The 16,003-nt window shown below is 43.1% G+C and overlaps 2 protein-coding genes across 6 annotated transcripts in view; both read right to left on the bottom strand.

Annotated features, from left to right (window-relative positions):
* Window positions 1–167: 167 nt before the first annotated feature.
* Window positions 168–4,895, bottom strand: otx1 (orthodenticle homeobox 1). The gene is made up of 3 exons (XM_049737109.2): window positions 4,754–4,895; window positions 3,577–3,728; window positions 168–2,200 (listed from the first exon to the last, which is right to left on the bottom strand). Exons 1-3 carry the CDS (start codon window positions 4,848–4,850, stop codon window positions 1,427–1,429), a joined length of 1,023 nt encoding a protein of 340 aa, XP_049593066.1. The 5' UTR covers window positions 4,851–4,895; the 3' UTR covers window positions 168–1,426.
* Window positions 4,896–9,207: 4,312 nt separating this feature from the next.
* Window positions 9,208–16,003, bottom strand: part of ehbp1 (EH domain binding protein 1) — a 60,950-nt gene continuing 54,154 nt past the window's right edge. For all 5 annotated transcript variants that reach the window (XM_049737105.1, XM_049737107.1, XM_049737108.1 and 2 more), the window contains 4 exons: window positions 15,134–15,233; window positions 14,485–14,558; window positions 10,361–10,475; window positions 9,208–9,935 (listed from right to left, as the gene is read on the bottom strand). In XM_049737105.1, the coding sequence (XP_049593062.1) occupies window positions 9,845–9,935; window positions 10,361–10,475; window positions 14,485–14,558; window positions 15,134–15,233 (380 nt within the window). In that variant the 3' untranslated portion in view covers window positions 9,208–9,844. The remainder of the gene's footprint in view (window positions 9,936–10,360; window positions 10,476–14,484; window positions 14,559–15,133; window positions 15,234–16,003) is intronic.

Here is a 16,003-nt window from a genome sequence, read left to right as displayed (position 1 = left end):
CGGTATTGCTAAGTCATGCCACGTTTTTGGCATGAGCACGTCTCACTTACCAAGCATGTATTGCAATCAGCCAATCACATACCACCAACGACCGTTTCAACATGCAGTTCCATTTCTAAAGTTAGGGGAGATCATTTTTCAATTCATGGACTTGAGTGGAAAAGAAATTAACATGACTGAAGGGATCTTTATTGGATGAACATGGAAGTTAGGGTCCTCTCGCCCTTTTTTTTTGGGGGGGGGGGTGCGAAAATACATTCAACATCATCTCAAGAGAAGTCATTTTGAGGAAGTGAAGAGTGGTCGCAGTTTGCTCTCCAAAGTGACCAGATGTAGAATCCAAATATTTCTTTGTTATTGTTGCCAAGTGCTTTGCTCAAACATCACCACAAATCCAAAGAAAGATGAGAGGCTGAAGCGAGTGGAATCCTTTCATCTTTTCTGAAATTCTTGTTTCTTTACTTTAGATTCCTGTTAAAAACATTTTTTTTTTTTTTTTGTTCAGAGTAAAACCAAAGCTTCATATATAAAACTTTTTTTAAGGGGCCAATTTAATCTCTTTGGAAACATTTACATTTTTTCCTCAGTATTTTTCTTCCAACATGTGTAGTAAAGAGTTGCAAAAAAACACCATCTAAAGGCGGTCATTGGAACTGACCCAAATACATATTTACACACGTTCAGCTCAGACGCTGACTAAAAATCTCTAAAAAGAAAACAAATAAAAAGGGGTGTAACGGAGCTTTTTGAGTCATATTCCACACAGCTGCTCTGGTCGTTTTCACCTCCCAAAAAAAACGCACATTTTGCCTTGTTCATTTTTTTCTTCTTCAAGTCCGAGTGGCTCCGGGTTTTTCCTGCTACCCATTCTCCAGCTCATGAACATTCAGGAGTCAGAGCGTTTGTAAGCAGGTGCATTCCCACTCTAAGAATTCTACGCTCAGGCTCAGGACATTCTGGCTCTTCGAATTCCAGCTTGCACAAGATCAGGAACAGGACGGAGCATTCAGGAACAACAATACTCCAGCTTTGAGAATTCCATGTGCTCCTAACTTCAAGAACATTCAAGCAAGAGCACTTGTGAGCAGGAGCAGTCCAGCTCCTAGAGTTTTGAGTCCACAGCTCCAGAATTGGAATTCTTGAACACAGAGTATTACAGTTCCTGAGAGCTCCAGTTCAAGAACATTCAAGAGCCGGAGCACTCGGGAGCCAGAACATTCCGGCTCATAGAGTTCCGTTCTCTGGCTTCTGGATGCTCTGGCTCCCAAGTGCTCTGATTGCTCAGCGCTCCGGTTCTTGAACGCATTGGCCTGCGAATGTACCAAAGCATGCTTCGGCCCCAGAATTTTCAGAGTTCAGCTCCTGAATGCTCTATCTCCCATGAGGTGGGGTGGGGGTGGGTGGGTGTGGGGTCAAAAGTCACTGATCACAAGACTTGGAACCTCCAGGAGGTCTGGTCTTTATAGTCCAAGCAGTCCGAAGCGTTGAAGTTGAGTTTCCAGGACGAGGCGCCTGTCTGATCTTTGTAATCCAGGCAGTCGGACGAGTTGAAGGCCAGCCCGGAGCCTCCGTAGGCCTGATGAGGATGGTGGTGGTGATGCGGGTGGTGATGGTGCGGGTGTCCCGAGGACTGGCCGATGTGGTGGTGCGGGTGTGCAGACATGGACGAGGCGGCCATGGGACTGAGCTGGTGATGGTGGGAGTGCATGGGCGTCAGGTAGGAGCCGCAGTCCACGCCCCCAAAGTAGGAGCCGGAAGGGGCTGGGTAGCCCTGGCCGTAGCCTGCCGTCTGGTTGTAGGAGATGGGGTACGAGGTGGCAGCGGTGGCCGATCCTGACATGGAGCGCTGCATGCAGGAGGCGTTGGAGGGCGGGCCGGGCTCAGGAAGCGGGGCGGCCGAGGGAGCGGCGGCCGGAGCGGGTGCGTTACCCGGGGAGATGGCGGGACTCCAGATGGATGACACAGTGCTGATGGACGGAGCCGTGCTGCTGCTCAGCGCCGCCGCTGCGTGGTTGGACGCCGCCGAAGAGGACGAGGACGAACCCGTGCTGGAGACGGCGGGTGGCGTGAACTGACCGCTGCTCTCCGAACCCGTGCTCTCTCGGGCCGGCGACGACTTCTTCTTGGGGGGCCGCGCCTTGGCGCCCCCACCGCTCTGCTGTTGCTGACGACACTTGGCCCGCCGGTTCTTGAACCACACCTGGAAACACACACACCTTGATTAACACACACACCTTAATGAACGTCTGAAAAATGAGGGCCTTATTATCAGACCGGCAGTCAAAGCCCTCAGCCCCAGCCAAATTTCACTCGACTATATCAGATTTCCACAGCACGAAATGTAACCACTTTGAAAAGAATTTAGAAACACTGCAACACTTGAACACAATGTTTTCATCTATCCAATGAACACTTACGTTTAACATACGTGTGTCTTTTCCATCAAATATGCTTTGCGTTTTTTTCTTGCAAGTATTACTGACCCTAGAGCCTCCTGAGCCTCTCGGCTTGGATTTGAGTGTTAATCCCTGCCTACAAAAGAGACTACACTTTAGAGAGAAATATTTGGCTATATTCTTTCTTCTATCCAATGTACATTTTTAAAAATAAATCAGAAAAAAAAACACATAACACTATAGCATGCGCATTTGAATTTCAATTAACATTTACTTTTTATTCCATCCACTGTATGTTTTAATTTTTTTAACAACAGGTATTAGGGGGGTATGCAGCCTACGCGACCCTAAGACTTGATTTTGTGCCTTTACTTGGCATGGAGAAGACACTGGAAAGTCAGAAATAACCTTAATACTTGGCCAATGTTTGGTGTCAAATAAGCAGTTGCATATTTTGAACTGTGTTTGGACCTTACTAACTTGTATTGTAAATGCATTTGATTTTTTAAACAAATATTACAAGACTGAGACTTCAGTGTGTGCATGCTTCATTTCTGCTCTGCAAACATTTTTTTTACTTGCTATTTGTACATATAATCCGAAATGAATAATACTTAATAGCGCCAGTAAACAGACAACTTTATTTACTGCATTTACTAAGGTGAAACTGAGCGTGCAAGTTCATTACTGATACGTTTCATGTATTATATAATCCCTTTCTCTTGACTGCAGAATATCTTTGACGAATCAATAACAGATTTACATTTAATGCGAGTCAAATAAGTTTATCAATATTAGCTCATTGATAATTATTAAGGGTGGGGGGGGTTAACACCGTTTTCGATGAATGTTCTATTGACTTTTTCGGACATAAAATGGCGACGCTCGAGTTAGGTCTTCCTCACAAGTTCAAACGTCGCTAATTAAGTCGATAAAAGTCAAGTGGGCACTTTGACCAAAGTCTTTGGCGACATTTCCGATTTGCTGCAAAGTGATTTGAAGTGACAACTGCATGTTAATAATGAGCTACTAAATCAACTCAAAGAGCCCGCCTGTTGAGCTAATGAATTAGCCTATTAGCTACGAGCACCTTGATAGCATCTGGTCATTATTTAACGGGAGGCAATAAAAACGTTCGTGTGGCTCATAAAGTGAGTGCGTGTGAGATGGCGACGCTGACCTGGACACGGGACTCTGGCAAGTTGATTTTGAGAGCCACCTCTTCCCGCATGAAGATGTCCGGGTAGCGGGTCTTGGCGAACAGAGCCTCCAAGACGTCCAACTGTGACCGGGTGAACGTGGTCCGCTCGCGACGTTGTTTCCTGGGCGTCGCTAACGACACACACACAAAAATAATAATAAATATCTTCACGAATGGCAATGAAATCTTCCTATTATTCCAAAGCGTTCAAATTAACGTTGTTTTTTTTTCTTTTGGCCTTTTTCATGATTCCTGAACACTTGACTCGTAACATATTTGCGATATTTTTATTATTTTGTACAGGCATTTGTCGAGGTCCACTTTTTTAAGTTGACCTAATTTTAAAACAATAAATATGGAAGTGATTTTTTTTCTCCTCTGGTAAAATAATACTCCATGCGAAGACAAAATAAAATCAAGCATTGTTTGTTATAATTATTCATGCAACTGTATGCTTTTACTATGTTTTTTTTTAGATAAAGGCTCGGGACACAAATTTATAATCTCCATATAAACGAATGTTGAAAAGACTACATTTGATTTACAATAAAAATGGAAAAGAAAGCCGAACAAATGTGGTTGCATACAGTTAATTATGTTTTCTTAACCAGGATTATTTAAAAAAAATAGAAAAGACAAGATTGTTTTAGGCTTATCAAAAACTTGTGGACTGACGATTGAAGACAGAATAAAGCGTTTATAAAATAAACTCAATAAGTCTTTGTACTGTTTTTTTCTAACGGGCACTTTTTATGAATTAATAAAGATTGGGACAAAACATCGATCACATTATCTAAACTTTTTTAACTCGGTGTTTGTTGGCGGCATAACTATCCTTCAGTCGACCATTTTTTTTCCCGTAGCAATAACATTTTGTCCAATTTAATACAATGAAAATAAATGGATAAACTGTTTTAGGCTCAACACACCCAGTGCCAACTGAAGATTCAATGAAAAAAAAAGTGACTCGGGTTTCATTTTAAACTTGCAGCATGAAAGTAACAAGGCCGCGCGGAGAACTGTACACGTTTGCGCACGTTGAATTGTGCATGAGTCCAAAGCCAATTAATATTAATAGTCGGCGCGTGACGTAATCGCCGCCGAAGTGGAAACTGAGGAGCGAGCGAGCGTGCGTGCGTGCGCAATGCGTGCGTACCCGGGTAGCCCACGGATGGGTGCAGCAGGTCCATGGCGGCTCCGCTCAGCCCCAGGCCGTTGACGGCGTAGGGTGGCTGCTTGAGGTAGGACATCATGCTACAGGCGCTCACTGCGGCGCCGCCCAGCTCGGCCCACTGGCTCGCCGCTCGGCCCCGGGGATGCTGCAGCTTGGCGAGACGCGAGGGCCCGAGGCGGCTCGCTGTGGGCGACGTCACGAAAGAAAAAAAGGAAAAAAAAAACAGTAATACACGTTCACTAAGTCATCCAGAGGGTCGTTCGGACTGCATCGACATATTTTAACATACGCACAACTGGCACACTTCTTGGTTCTAAAACGAGCTTTAATGGTGGAATCTCAAGAAATGTGGAAAAGGAAGGAGGTAAAGTCAAATCTCTTCAATTGGATATGTGGTTTTGGAAAATTGGGGAATTTTGGATTGGGAAATAATCCTCAAAACTAATGATCTGAATATCTGGAAGTAGCAAGGTTTTGTATCATTCAAGAAAGGTGGAAATAGGAGATAAAAAGGTTTAAGATTTTTTTAAAGAATAATTCCAAGATACTAAAAGGAATTTTAATGTTTGTAAGTTTGATGAATTGATTTGGACTAAAATCAGCAAATGTAGCACGTCTTTTTTTCCCAATATAAATCAAATCCATTTAGCAGGAAACGTGAAATATTATTTTGTTTGTTTTTCTAAACTGTTAACATAGGAAAAACGACGCATTTACATTTTAAGAGAAATCACAACTGCATAAAAAAAATCTTTCCTAATTTGCCCAACAAGTCAGGCAGCCAAAGGAGTCTATTCAATGGCCGTTCACGCTTGTTTATTTTCGAATTTTATTAAGTCCTCAGGGGAGGAAACGCTGAATAAATATTTGCTCAAATCAATGCATTCAAACATGTTTGATATCATTAAAAAATAAAATAAAATCACCAAATTGTTTTCCATCATTAGCTCAAAACTTAAGTATGAAATTAAAGATATTCGGCCAGAAGAATCAAACTATATTTAGTTTATTCTGGGGAATAAATGAAGAATTTCCAGGTTGCTTGTTGGAGATCGTTTGCCATCAACTTGTGATGAGTTCTCTCAACTAGAGTGGACGTGTATTGCGCTCAAACGCAGACAAGAAAACATCTGCGTGCAAATGAAGCCCCCCTCGCCCCCCCCCCAACCCTCCATTATAATTTAGCAGCACTCATCAGCCAGCAAACAGTTGAAAACAATTCCAGCAACAATTAACCATCGCTTCTTATCTTTACCAACAACTCAGCTTCCACACTTTAAGCGAGCATTAAAAATTTGAATACATCAATTGTGATCCCAAAATGATTTCTTGTCCTGTCGCTTTATTTATTTGTAATTTTTTATTAACTATTTTTTTGTAGCTCATGGCCCAGGACACGACATTGTTTACATCTAAATAAACTAATGTTGGGGGGAAATGTAATTTATAATTTAAAAAAGTAATGGAAAAGCCAAATAATTGTATTTACCTTTTATGATAAATGAAGTCTACAAAAAATGAGTTAGGACCCTTTTTGTGTGCAATAGAAATGTAGAACGAGGCCACATTTGAATGAAATGAACAGAAAATTTACTTTTTTTGTTTTACAGCTTTTTCTGACAAGTCTAATCATGACGTATATTTGAATTAATGTTGGAGGGTTAACATGTTACTTATAGTAAAAAGGACTGAAAAAGCCAATAAATTGTTTTAACAAGACGTTCCATAAAATTAAGTACATGGCGATCCAATAACAATTTCATAAAATGCTAAAAATGTGAGTTAGGGCCAATTTGTGCAACCAAAAAGTTGTTAATAAAACCACAATTTCAGGATTCTTTGTGACTTAACACTACACGACAAAACTACGGAGACTATAAATGAAAATTGGTATTCTGATAACGATAATTTGTTTGATCGCGGTTTTGTCCAAAAGTTTGTAAAAAGAAAGTCTTGAAACTTGTCGTCACCTTGCTTGCGTATCTCCTGACGTTCTTTCTCCTTCCCAGCAACTGAAATGAATTCAAAGTATCCAGAAGCAGCAACGGGAGCAGCAAAGCACACAAGCCGCCTAAAGTCGCTCTCCTTCCACTAGAAAAACAATCGACATGTCGCTTGACAAAAGCTCTGGAAGAGGCTCCGGCGTCGGCGGGTCCTCTGTCGTCCGTAGGCCGGGAAGAGTGACGCGTTTGTGGGTTGCGGTTGTGGAGTGTGTGTGTGTGCTTTGATGAGGCTAATAGAGGCCTTCCGCCCGCCCCACGCCTCTAAGAGAACGCTGACACCTGCCGGCCCGCCTACGACAACCAATGGGAGCGCGACTTCCGCATGAGGAAGGTCGTGGCGGCCAATAAGAGAGAAGAAAGACACAGGAGCTCACGCCCATTTCGCCCTCTCTCTCTTTTCGTTCCCTCGCTTTCTTCACTTCTTTCCTCCGAGGGCCTCTTCTACTTGTTTTTGTTTTTTAGATTGCTAAAAAAAATGTAAAAATATAAAAAGTTGTAATTGTCTTTTTGTTTCCCTTTAATTTTTTTATTTGACTTTAAAAGAACTTCAGTTCCGGTTTCTTTCTGCAGCATGAAATCAATTTACTTTTGTTTAAATGTTTTCGGAAGGATTTGACTTCCAGTTTCTTGTGCAGTACTTCAGACTTTTGTTTTAGTAAATATTTTTAATTTAAAAGGATTGAAAAGAAAACATGTAGATTTACACATGTAGAAATTCAGTTTTATTTAAAAAGGCAGCTTTTTATATTTTCAGTGAATTGACTAAAATGTGTTTAAAACCAAGTTTTTGTTTATTTGGGAAAATTTAAATATAAAACAAATTAATGCTGGTGCAGTTGGCCACACCGGTTACGCTAATATATGCTTGACATTTTATCGTGTGTTTCACGTCTAAAAATATAACAAACATTATATTAATCAATTTTAGTGCTTTTAGATACACACGCGCACACAACGACAAGCACACGCATTAGCACACACATGCACACAAATACACTCGGGCCAGTCTCATGAATATTAATGAGCTCTAATCCCCATTTAGAATTACATTTGAGGATGTAAAGTTGAATAATAAAGGAGCGCCCTCACCGCAAGTCACACGCTCACACTTTATGATAAATAGAAATATTTCATAGCACACGAAGGAGAGCGGTTGTTTTTAAAATGAGTTTGGAATTGTGTGGGAGGCCCCCAAAAAATTGCCCGATTAAAAAAAAAAAGAAAAAAGCTGCATGAGTACAAGACACGCGCTCGCGCTTTTATTCGTACGAATGATGCAAAACGACAGCAAAAGAATCTAAACTTGCTTGTTCTTTCTTGTCATCTACAAGTATCAAGTGACCAGGCATCTCTTTTTTTGGTTCCCTAAGATTATTTGTCTAATCCCAAATTGTGCTTGAATTCCTTTCTGAGCCGCTAAAGCTAAGGATTAAGGCGGCCAGGAGGAGGAGGAGGGAAAAGTTGCTCCCTCCATCCCTCCTTCATCCATCTATACTTCCATAAATCCATCCCCAGGATGGAGCAGCAGCAGTGCAGTGCAAGTGGACCTGATCGTGGACGTGGGGCCTTTATGCATGTGTGGATGACGATGCTTTTTACTCAGACGAAAGGATTTATGAATATCTCCATAAAGCAGGTAAGGATTATTTCATCCAAAAACATTCATGGACATTAAGTTAATTCATTGAAAAGTTGATCAAATATGACAACAAAATTGTTCATTAAATAATCGGGTCATTGTGTAATAAATTCTGACGAACAATAAGGAATATTTTGACGTCATTCAAATCGACCACCAAAAAGTGCCCTCCCCTATCCCAGTTTAATTCATTATTAATTTTAATCCCTGATGTGACAAGTGCAATAAAACAAAGTCAAGTGGGGATGATTAATAATGTGAAAGTTAGAGGAAGAAGAGGAGGGGAGGAGGAGGAGGAAGAAGAGGTGAGCTGTCACTCTTTATTTGTTCTCCTTTCTTACGAGAGACATGGAAGGGAGGGGGGGAGTCAGAGTGAGACGAAGGCCGCCGCACAGCGCCTCCTCGCCGGCTAAGATTTCGCCTGCGTGCCGCTGGGGCGCACCGGGGTTCTGGAAGTCGGGAAGATTTAGGATTTCTTTTTAAAGAAAAATCTTAAACGGTGCAATTAATGATTCGACGTATGCTCAGTGGAAGTCGATTCCATAAGTTAGGTCGCTGGGGGATTAAAGAGCAAGGGAAAAAATAAATTGAATAAATTTAATCCTTGTGCTCAGAGTCAATTTTAACAATTAAATGCAAAAATATATTAAATATTTAAAACAAAGTTCTGTTCTTTAATTACATTTTCTAGAATGTCAACCACAATTTTACTAAAAAGTTTTTTAATATCCCACTTTTTTCTCTTTCAAAATAAGTGTAAACTATTTTAATGAAGTAAAAATACTCTAGAGGCATTTCTAGTGGAGTATGACACGCGTACAAGAACTTTATTGAAGGTTGGTCTTGAAGCCAGTGGAATAAATAAAACTGAAGATGTGGTGAGCTCATACAAGATGTATGTGGAAGCGAATCTCAATAAATACTAATCCAAACAGGAAAAGAATGTGATGGCAGTTTCACATACAAGCAGCTTATAGAACAATAAATAAAACTTTTTTCATTTTGACTGCATGACTCTTTTAAAGGAAAAAAAGCAGACTGAAGCTTTTATGATAAAAATATACAAGAAAAATGTTTGGGGGGGGAATGTCTTTTTCTTTTTGGTAAACTGCTTTCGAACAAAAAAATAATCATTGAAAACACTATCAGGTATGGACAATTGAAGATATTTTACAGTAAAAAGTTGTAACGTGAATGAAATAAAAGTTTTTTTTTCTCCTCTTTAAAAAAAAAAAATGTCCACCTGCTCACTGTCCAAAGTTGCAAATTAAAGAAAAGCATTTTTGTACCTGGGGCGTTCCATTTGCAGCACGACACCCATAAAAATCCTGTAAAAGTACCGCTTTTAAAGCATAAATTGTCAAACCATCAAACAACTTGGCAGGAGGCCGCATATGTACAATCTTTTTGTTTTTGTTGCTCTTGATGTTGTTACTGAAGGACGCACTTCTCCTCTTTCTTGGCCATCTTGCCTTTGTTCTGCTCTAGCGTCCTCTCCAGGTGCTCATCCTCCTCCTCGGCCCTGTGGTGGACGCAAAAAAAAAAAAAAAAAAATCCATTTTGGCAAGCAACAGGCCACGTGGTAAACTCAAGTCTGTGTTGGCGTCCAGACACAAGAATATTTACCCGTCCTACTTTTGTAAATTTTCTTCATGTGACTAATTAAACCCCGTTTCCACCGCCGGCATCTACTCTACTCGCTTTTTTTGGGACCTACTCCTTTGTGGTTTAAAAAAAAAAAAGAAAGTAACATGTAACATGTCATCACTAGCGAGGTGAGGAGGGGTTCCCCGGTAGTGGTCTCTAGAGTCTTGACAGGAAGGGGCCCCCATTGGGTTCTAGGTACTCCCAATCGGTTTTTCATCTAATAAAGTCATCTTTTAGGAGGACCTTGATGATGACGTTGTGTTTTACATGAGCAGGTGTACTAGTGTGCCTGCGACTTACTCCTTTTCCTGGGCGTCCAGGTCCCGGACCAGCGCGTCCCGTTTGTTGACCAGAAGGACCAGCTCGTCCAGCAGCAGCTGCTCACGACGCTTCTGGGCTTCCGTCTTCTGCCAGTCTGAGAGCATCAAAAGGAGCAACGACGACGGCAAAGTGTCAAGAAGAGTTAGCTAGCTAGCTAAATGTCACATTTGGAAGTGGCTCGAAAACCTCTGACATCGTGAAAAGTGGATTGATTCGGATTTGACTGGGACCAAAGGGAAACTAGGAGGCTTAAATGTTCAAATGTAAAAAAAGAAGAATAAAACACCATTCGCTATTTTAATGTTTGAATATTTCAATGATTTTTTAAGAAATGTTTTGTCCAATCCTACCCCCCCATGATGTTTTGCTTTTTCAAGTCTTGAGGGCGCAAGTAAGCTGTTGATCGAACGGATGAAAATGATTGAATCATCGCTAACGGCATGTTGATGATGAGGCACTTTTGTAAACAACCAAACAAAAAGGTGGGGGCACACCTCTGAAACAGGAAAGGGCCCCCATGGGGGTTCAGGTCGGACCCCCACCCAAATCCCCATCTGCCTGTCCCAGGAGGGGGGGGGGGGTCGCCCACAGGGGCTCACATCCGCCCCGGGCGCTACACAGAAAAGCCCCGACGCCCCGCCTTGCCATTCTCACCATTAGAGGCGCTAATTAAAACATTTGATTGGCTCACGAAAATTCCCATTTGCAGGCAACTTGAACATCTCCCCTGCAATAATTTTTGATGACATATTGATTTATCAATAAATGAATCCATGATCTAAAATAAACTGGCGTGCACGTCCAGAAAAGTCTTAGTTGTCTCCTGATTGGTCCTCATCATCTCTTTGAAGTGGCGCACAGAGCAAAATGAACACAGTTCCAATATTTGTCCTCCCACAATCTCTTTTTTTCCTCTTGCCTGCCTCCCCCAAACAAATTTACTCTCGAGGGAGAAATGTAAATTCCACAGCGGTGTTGTACAAATGTTTGTGTGGATTTTCCACATTCAGGTAGCAAGAGGAGAAAATGAATCGTGTGAGTGGTCATCTTGTGGTAAACCTCGGAAGTCACGAATGCACATCCAACAGTTTTATTATTATTATTATATTATTTGTTTTCCGCAAAACTAAATTGCTTAGAAAAAGGAAAAGCTGGAAAACTTGTACTAATACAGGAAGTAAAAAAAAAAAAAAAAAAACTTTCTCACAAGCACAGAGAGAAAAAAATCATCTTCAGAACTCCTCTCAGCCCAAAACCAGTGTGTATGGCTTAGTGTGTGTGTTGGGGAGGGAGATGTTGGGGGGGGGGGGCATGGTGCTGTCAATCACACATCACCCGGTCCCGCCCCCCTCATTAGGAAGGTAAACAATAAAGAGAGGAGATGAGAGACGTGAGCAGAGCTGGGCAGGCTGGGTAAGCAGACACCCGTCAACCAACACAACACCCTGCAGACGCTCTGCCCCCCCCCCCTCCCCCCCTCCCTCACAGAGAGGTTCCACGTAGGGGAAAACCTTGCACACTGCTGGCACGGTGGCTGCATATTCAGATTAAGTCTGGCCGTGCACACCGCTGGTAACCATGAGAGTCGGCACAAGGCACACAAGAATGCGCTGGTCCAATCTCCATTATCCCCCCCCCCCGCAGGCCTGGATGGATGCCCCTCCCACCACCAAGCCACCCTTCCAAATGCATTCAGCAAAGAGAGGAGCGCTCCAAACTAGTAAGGAGACGTTGATCTTTGCTTCATAACAAGCAATACCTTTTTTTTTTTCTCCTTTGGTGTTTTGCCGTTCATTCGCCTTGCAGACGCTGGCTCAAGTCAAAGTGAAAAGTAATTGCGGAAATTTTTTTGGGGACTTGACCCTGTAACCTTAAGATGAAATGTATGTGGTAAAGCTACAGGTGGCTGTCGTTTTAGCCAATCACACGCGAGCAGTCGTTTCGGTAAAGTAAAGAGAAAAAGGAGTGTTACGGGAATTTAAATAGTTGATTTAAAAAAATCGAATTTCATGTCATTTGCCACTTATCACATTGCTACTATATTCGGTAAATCATTTCAACAAATATGCCAGTTGTCATTGGCTAAACGTTAGCTTGCATAAACTCTTCCCGCGCAAAAAAAAAAACGAGGCAACATCCGTCCCGAACGAGTTGGCGACCTCATGAAAAGTCGCCGATGTGATCACATTGCACAGTGAAGCTAATCAATGGAGGCCAAGGCGCCGCCCCTGTGCCTTACAAAAGCCCAAATAGATTTACAAACTGAGTGTGTGTGTGTGTGTGTGTGTGTGTGTGTTGCGTGTACACGGGGATAAGCTCCTGCATAGGATTACATATTGATTTTAAACATATATATAAAAAAAAGCTTATCATATCAAAGCGTAACAGGAAAAACTCCAGGACCCGACTATGCATAAATCCCTTTTAGATGCTGAGAGGGCGCCCGCTTTACAAAATACACACACACACACATCGGTGAGACACACACATACACACTCATAGGTGTGAATGTGTAAGCAGATAAAGAGGCCATAGTGGATCAATTTTGCGGCGGTGAGATGAGAGCGTGGCATACAGATGGCATTTCCCCGTCTGGCATCGCACCAACGCGCAAACACACGCACACACAGTTATCAACAACAGCGAAAGGCGTATCTGCACGCCTCCCCAAATATGTCATTCGGCTCACTACATGAGCGTTCGCCTGCTGTTTACCGTATTTCCTCAAATAATTGCCCCGACGCAAATAGACGGCATGCCCCGATTTACACCGATAAAACACCCTCAAATAGATGCCGACGTTCTTTATTACAAAAAGAAAAATTACAGCTCGCAAGTGTACTTGTCTCAGCTCGTGAAGGCTACTAGACAAGGTTAAAAAAAATGGCGAACGTTTGCTCTGTTGCTAACCAAAACAGCAGCACATAGAGCAGATCCCTGAATGGTATAATAAACGCAACAAAAACATAAAGGCCTCCACTCTCCGCAGTTTGTTTGCTGGAATACGGTTTGTGTGTATCATTGTTAGTTTATCTTAGAAAGGTGTGTGTGTGTGTAGTAGTGTCCAGGTGTATCTCAGTTCTGAGAGCCTGTGTGTGTGTGATGGACTGGCCTCCAAAATCGACAATCACTCTCACGCTTGGCCGTCGCTCAATGGGCCCGACCAAGCACCAAATAAGAGTCACTGACGCACACACACACACACATTTGAGTGACGCCGTCGACAAAGCGGCTCGATACCGATAAATAACTAAAACGGAAGCCAGTGTGGCGTGCTCTCTCGCTCCTGCTCGACTATGCATGTCTACCGCTGTCTGCCCCCCCCCCCCCCCCCCCGTGCTAATTACAATTGATTTATGATGGCGCAGGTAGCTTATCAGTGAAATGACAATGGTCGCGCGGAGGCTGTCGAGGGGAGTGCTGGTCTTATGGCGGGGCGGTGTGGTCAATGTCGAATCGCAAAATCAATTAGCATTGATTGGCCAAAGGTTCATTTTGCCAAAGAGGACGCATTCGAAAGGGGATTAAACTTTCCCCCGGACCCCTCTCACCTCCATTCGCTTCCCGGCAACTTTGATACGACACAATGGCGGCGGGATGCTTAACGCGCTTTGGGTGATAAAAAAGTGCGGCGGGGCTCTGCAATCAGGCATCGGCTAGTCGGGCCTCGGCGGCGCAGGAAACAGATAGCATTGATCAAGTATCAGCGAGCGAAATCCCTGGCAGGACCCGGAGTCTAATCCTCATCCACACAATTAACATCAAGCTCATCAAGTACGCATTTCAAAACGAAATAAAAGCGCTACTGATGGAATGTGAGTTTTTTTTTTGTGTGCTTTGTTTGGCTGCTAAGAAGCAGTGACTTGTTCCATTAGCAAAGCATCTTTCCCCCTTGCAATGAATGGAAACGGCACTAATCCGTTTAGCCGCTACAAAAAAAAGTCAATCAGTTGAAGAATTAACTAACTAAATGAACAAGCACACTATTACACATCAATATTGTTTGACTAGATACATCTTGGCGTCACTGTGCATTCTGAGTGGCACCTGAAGGCAGCACGCCAACCACGTTCTGCACCCGTGTGTGAATGTGTGTGTGTTACCTTCGATGGCCAGCATGGCTCTGAGCTCTCTGTTGAGCAGTTCGAAGCGTCTCTCCAGGTCGTGCTCCTTCTCCCTGCAGGCGGGAGGGAGGAGCAAAGTTCATCAATATGTTAATGACTAAATCATTACGGCAGGACACCCACATAAATAAACATCGATTGCCACACTCGCCGGAACCTTCTCACACTTTTAATCTAGTGCCGCACACACGCACGGACACCGTTCAGTTTGTCTGTGTGTGAAATGACATCACGGCAGGTGTGTGTGTGTGTGTGTCACAAATTCAATTCTTTCCTCTTTCAGCCATATTAAAAAATGAGCCCTAATAGAATTTGTCCTTGACGCTCGTCTTTCCCGCACAAAGAGGGACCACAAAGGCCTCATAATAAGCCCTTCTGTCAATTGGCCACTTTAAACGGCCCTCTGCCCCCCCTCCCTCCCCTCTTTGGTCGTGATATAATGTGATTAGGAATACTTCAATCTCGCCGCTCGCACGCTTCCTCATCCTCGCAAATGTGTGTGTGTACCAGCTGAGCGCACACACACATACACTCGCACGTATAGACATACACCAGCAATATAACGTGCACGTTTCTATCGATTTCATGTCAATCAATGGGGAGAGTTAAGTACGCGACGTGAACGTACAGCAGAGAGAGTTGGTTCTGTCTCCTGATGAGGGCGTTCTTCTTGTTGACCAACATGAACCACTCTTGCATCATCGCCTCCTCCTCCTCCTTGTTGTTGCCTGCATACACACGCAAACAAAAACACACACGTGTTAGAAATGCAGTACATTGCCGATTATATTTTATCTTTATTTAATTTCATTTTGTCACAAATAATAAAGACAGCGGCACGAAAGGCGTGTGTGTGTGTGCTCCGACGCGATGTCGTCATTCCATTACGGACGGCAGGCGATGAAAGCGACGCGTCGGGATTTAGCGTGGTGGATTACTGTAGTCAACTTTCAAACAGACGCCGGCAGCGGAATAAAGGCGGGTCAGTGTGCCACCCGCGAGTCCAATAAAACAAGCAAATAATCACGGCAAATATTAAGCTCCTGTGACATTGTGGCGCCCTGCGAGTCGACCACCGCAGGGGATTAAAAAAAAATACACCCCCCTCCTGTACAAAACGCCTGGCAAGCAGAAGCAGCTATTTATTTGAGGGTGGAAGCGAGGAAAGGAAGCGGCGGGAAGATATAATTTGAGGATATCAGAGACCTCAGACGAAACCCAAAATTGTGACTTAGTTATGTTATTGATGATATTAGGTTTACTACTGATGGCCACACCGCTAATATGTTGGCGATGATGACAAGAAGCACACACAGATACCATCAAACGCAATCAAATACACACACAAGATACAAGCGATACACACAAGGCAACACACCGCCTATCTGATTGTCGCTGTTGTTTGGCGAGTGGATTTGGTGACAGGAACAAGTGCCCTCGGTTAACAAGGTTTCCTAGCCGGTTAGCTTAGCAGCTAGCTGCTTGGTGAAGGCTACAC

This window comes from Syngnathus scovelli, chromosome 12 (assembly GCF_024217435.2).
Source record: "Syngnathus scovelli strain Florida chromosome 12, RoL_Ssco_1.2, whole genome shotgun sequence".
Classification (NCBI taxonomy): domain Eukaryota; kingdom Metazoa; phylum Chordata; class Actinopteri; order Syngnathiformes; family Syngnathidae; genus Syngnathus; species Syngnathus scovelli.
This window is presented reverse-complemented; position numbering and strand designations above follow the sequence as displayed.

Excerpts from the sequence above, each read along its gene's own strand:
- otx1 (XM_049737109.2), bottom strand. The coding sequence starts at position 4,850 with ATGATGTCCTACCTCAAGCAGCCACCCTACGCCGTCAACGGCCTGGGG. Across the intron at positions 3,729-4,753 it reads CCCATCCGTGGGCTACCCGG|CGACGCCCAGGAAACAACGT; the intron begins GTACGCACGCAT and ends GTGTGTCGTTAG. Across the intron at positions 2,201-3,576 it reads TGCCAGAGTCCCGTGTCCAG|GTGTGGTTCAAGAACCGGCG; the intron begins GTCAGCGTCGCC and ends GTGTGTTTCCAG.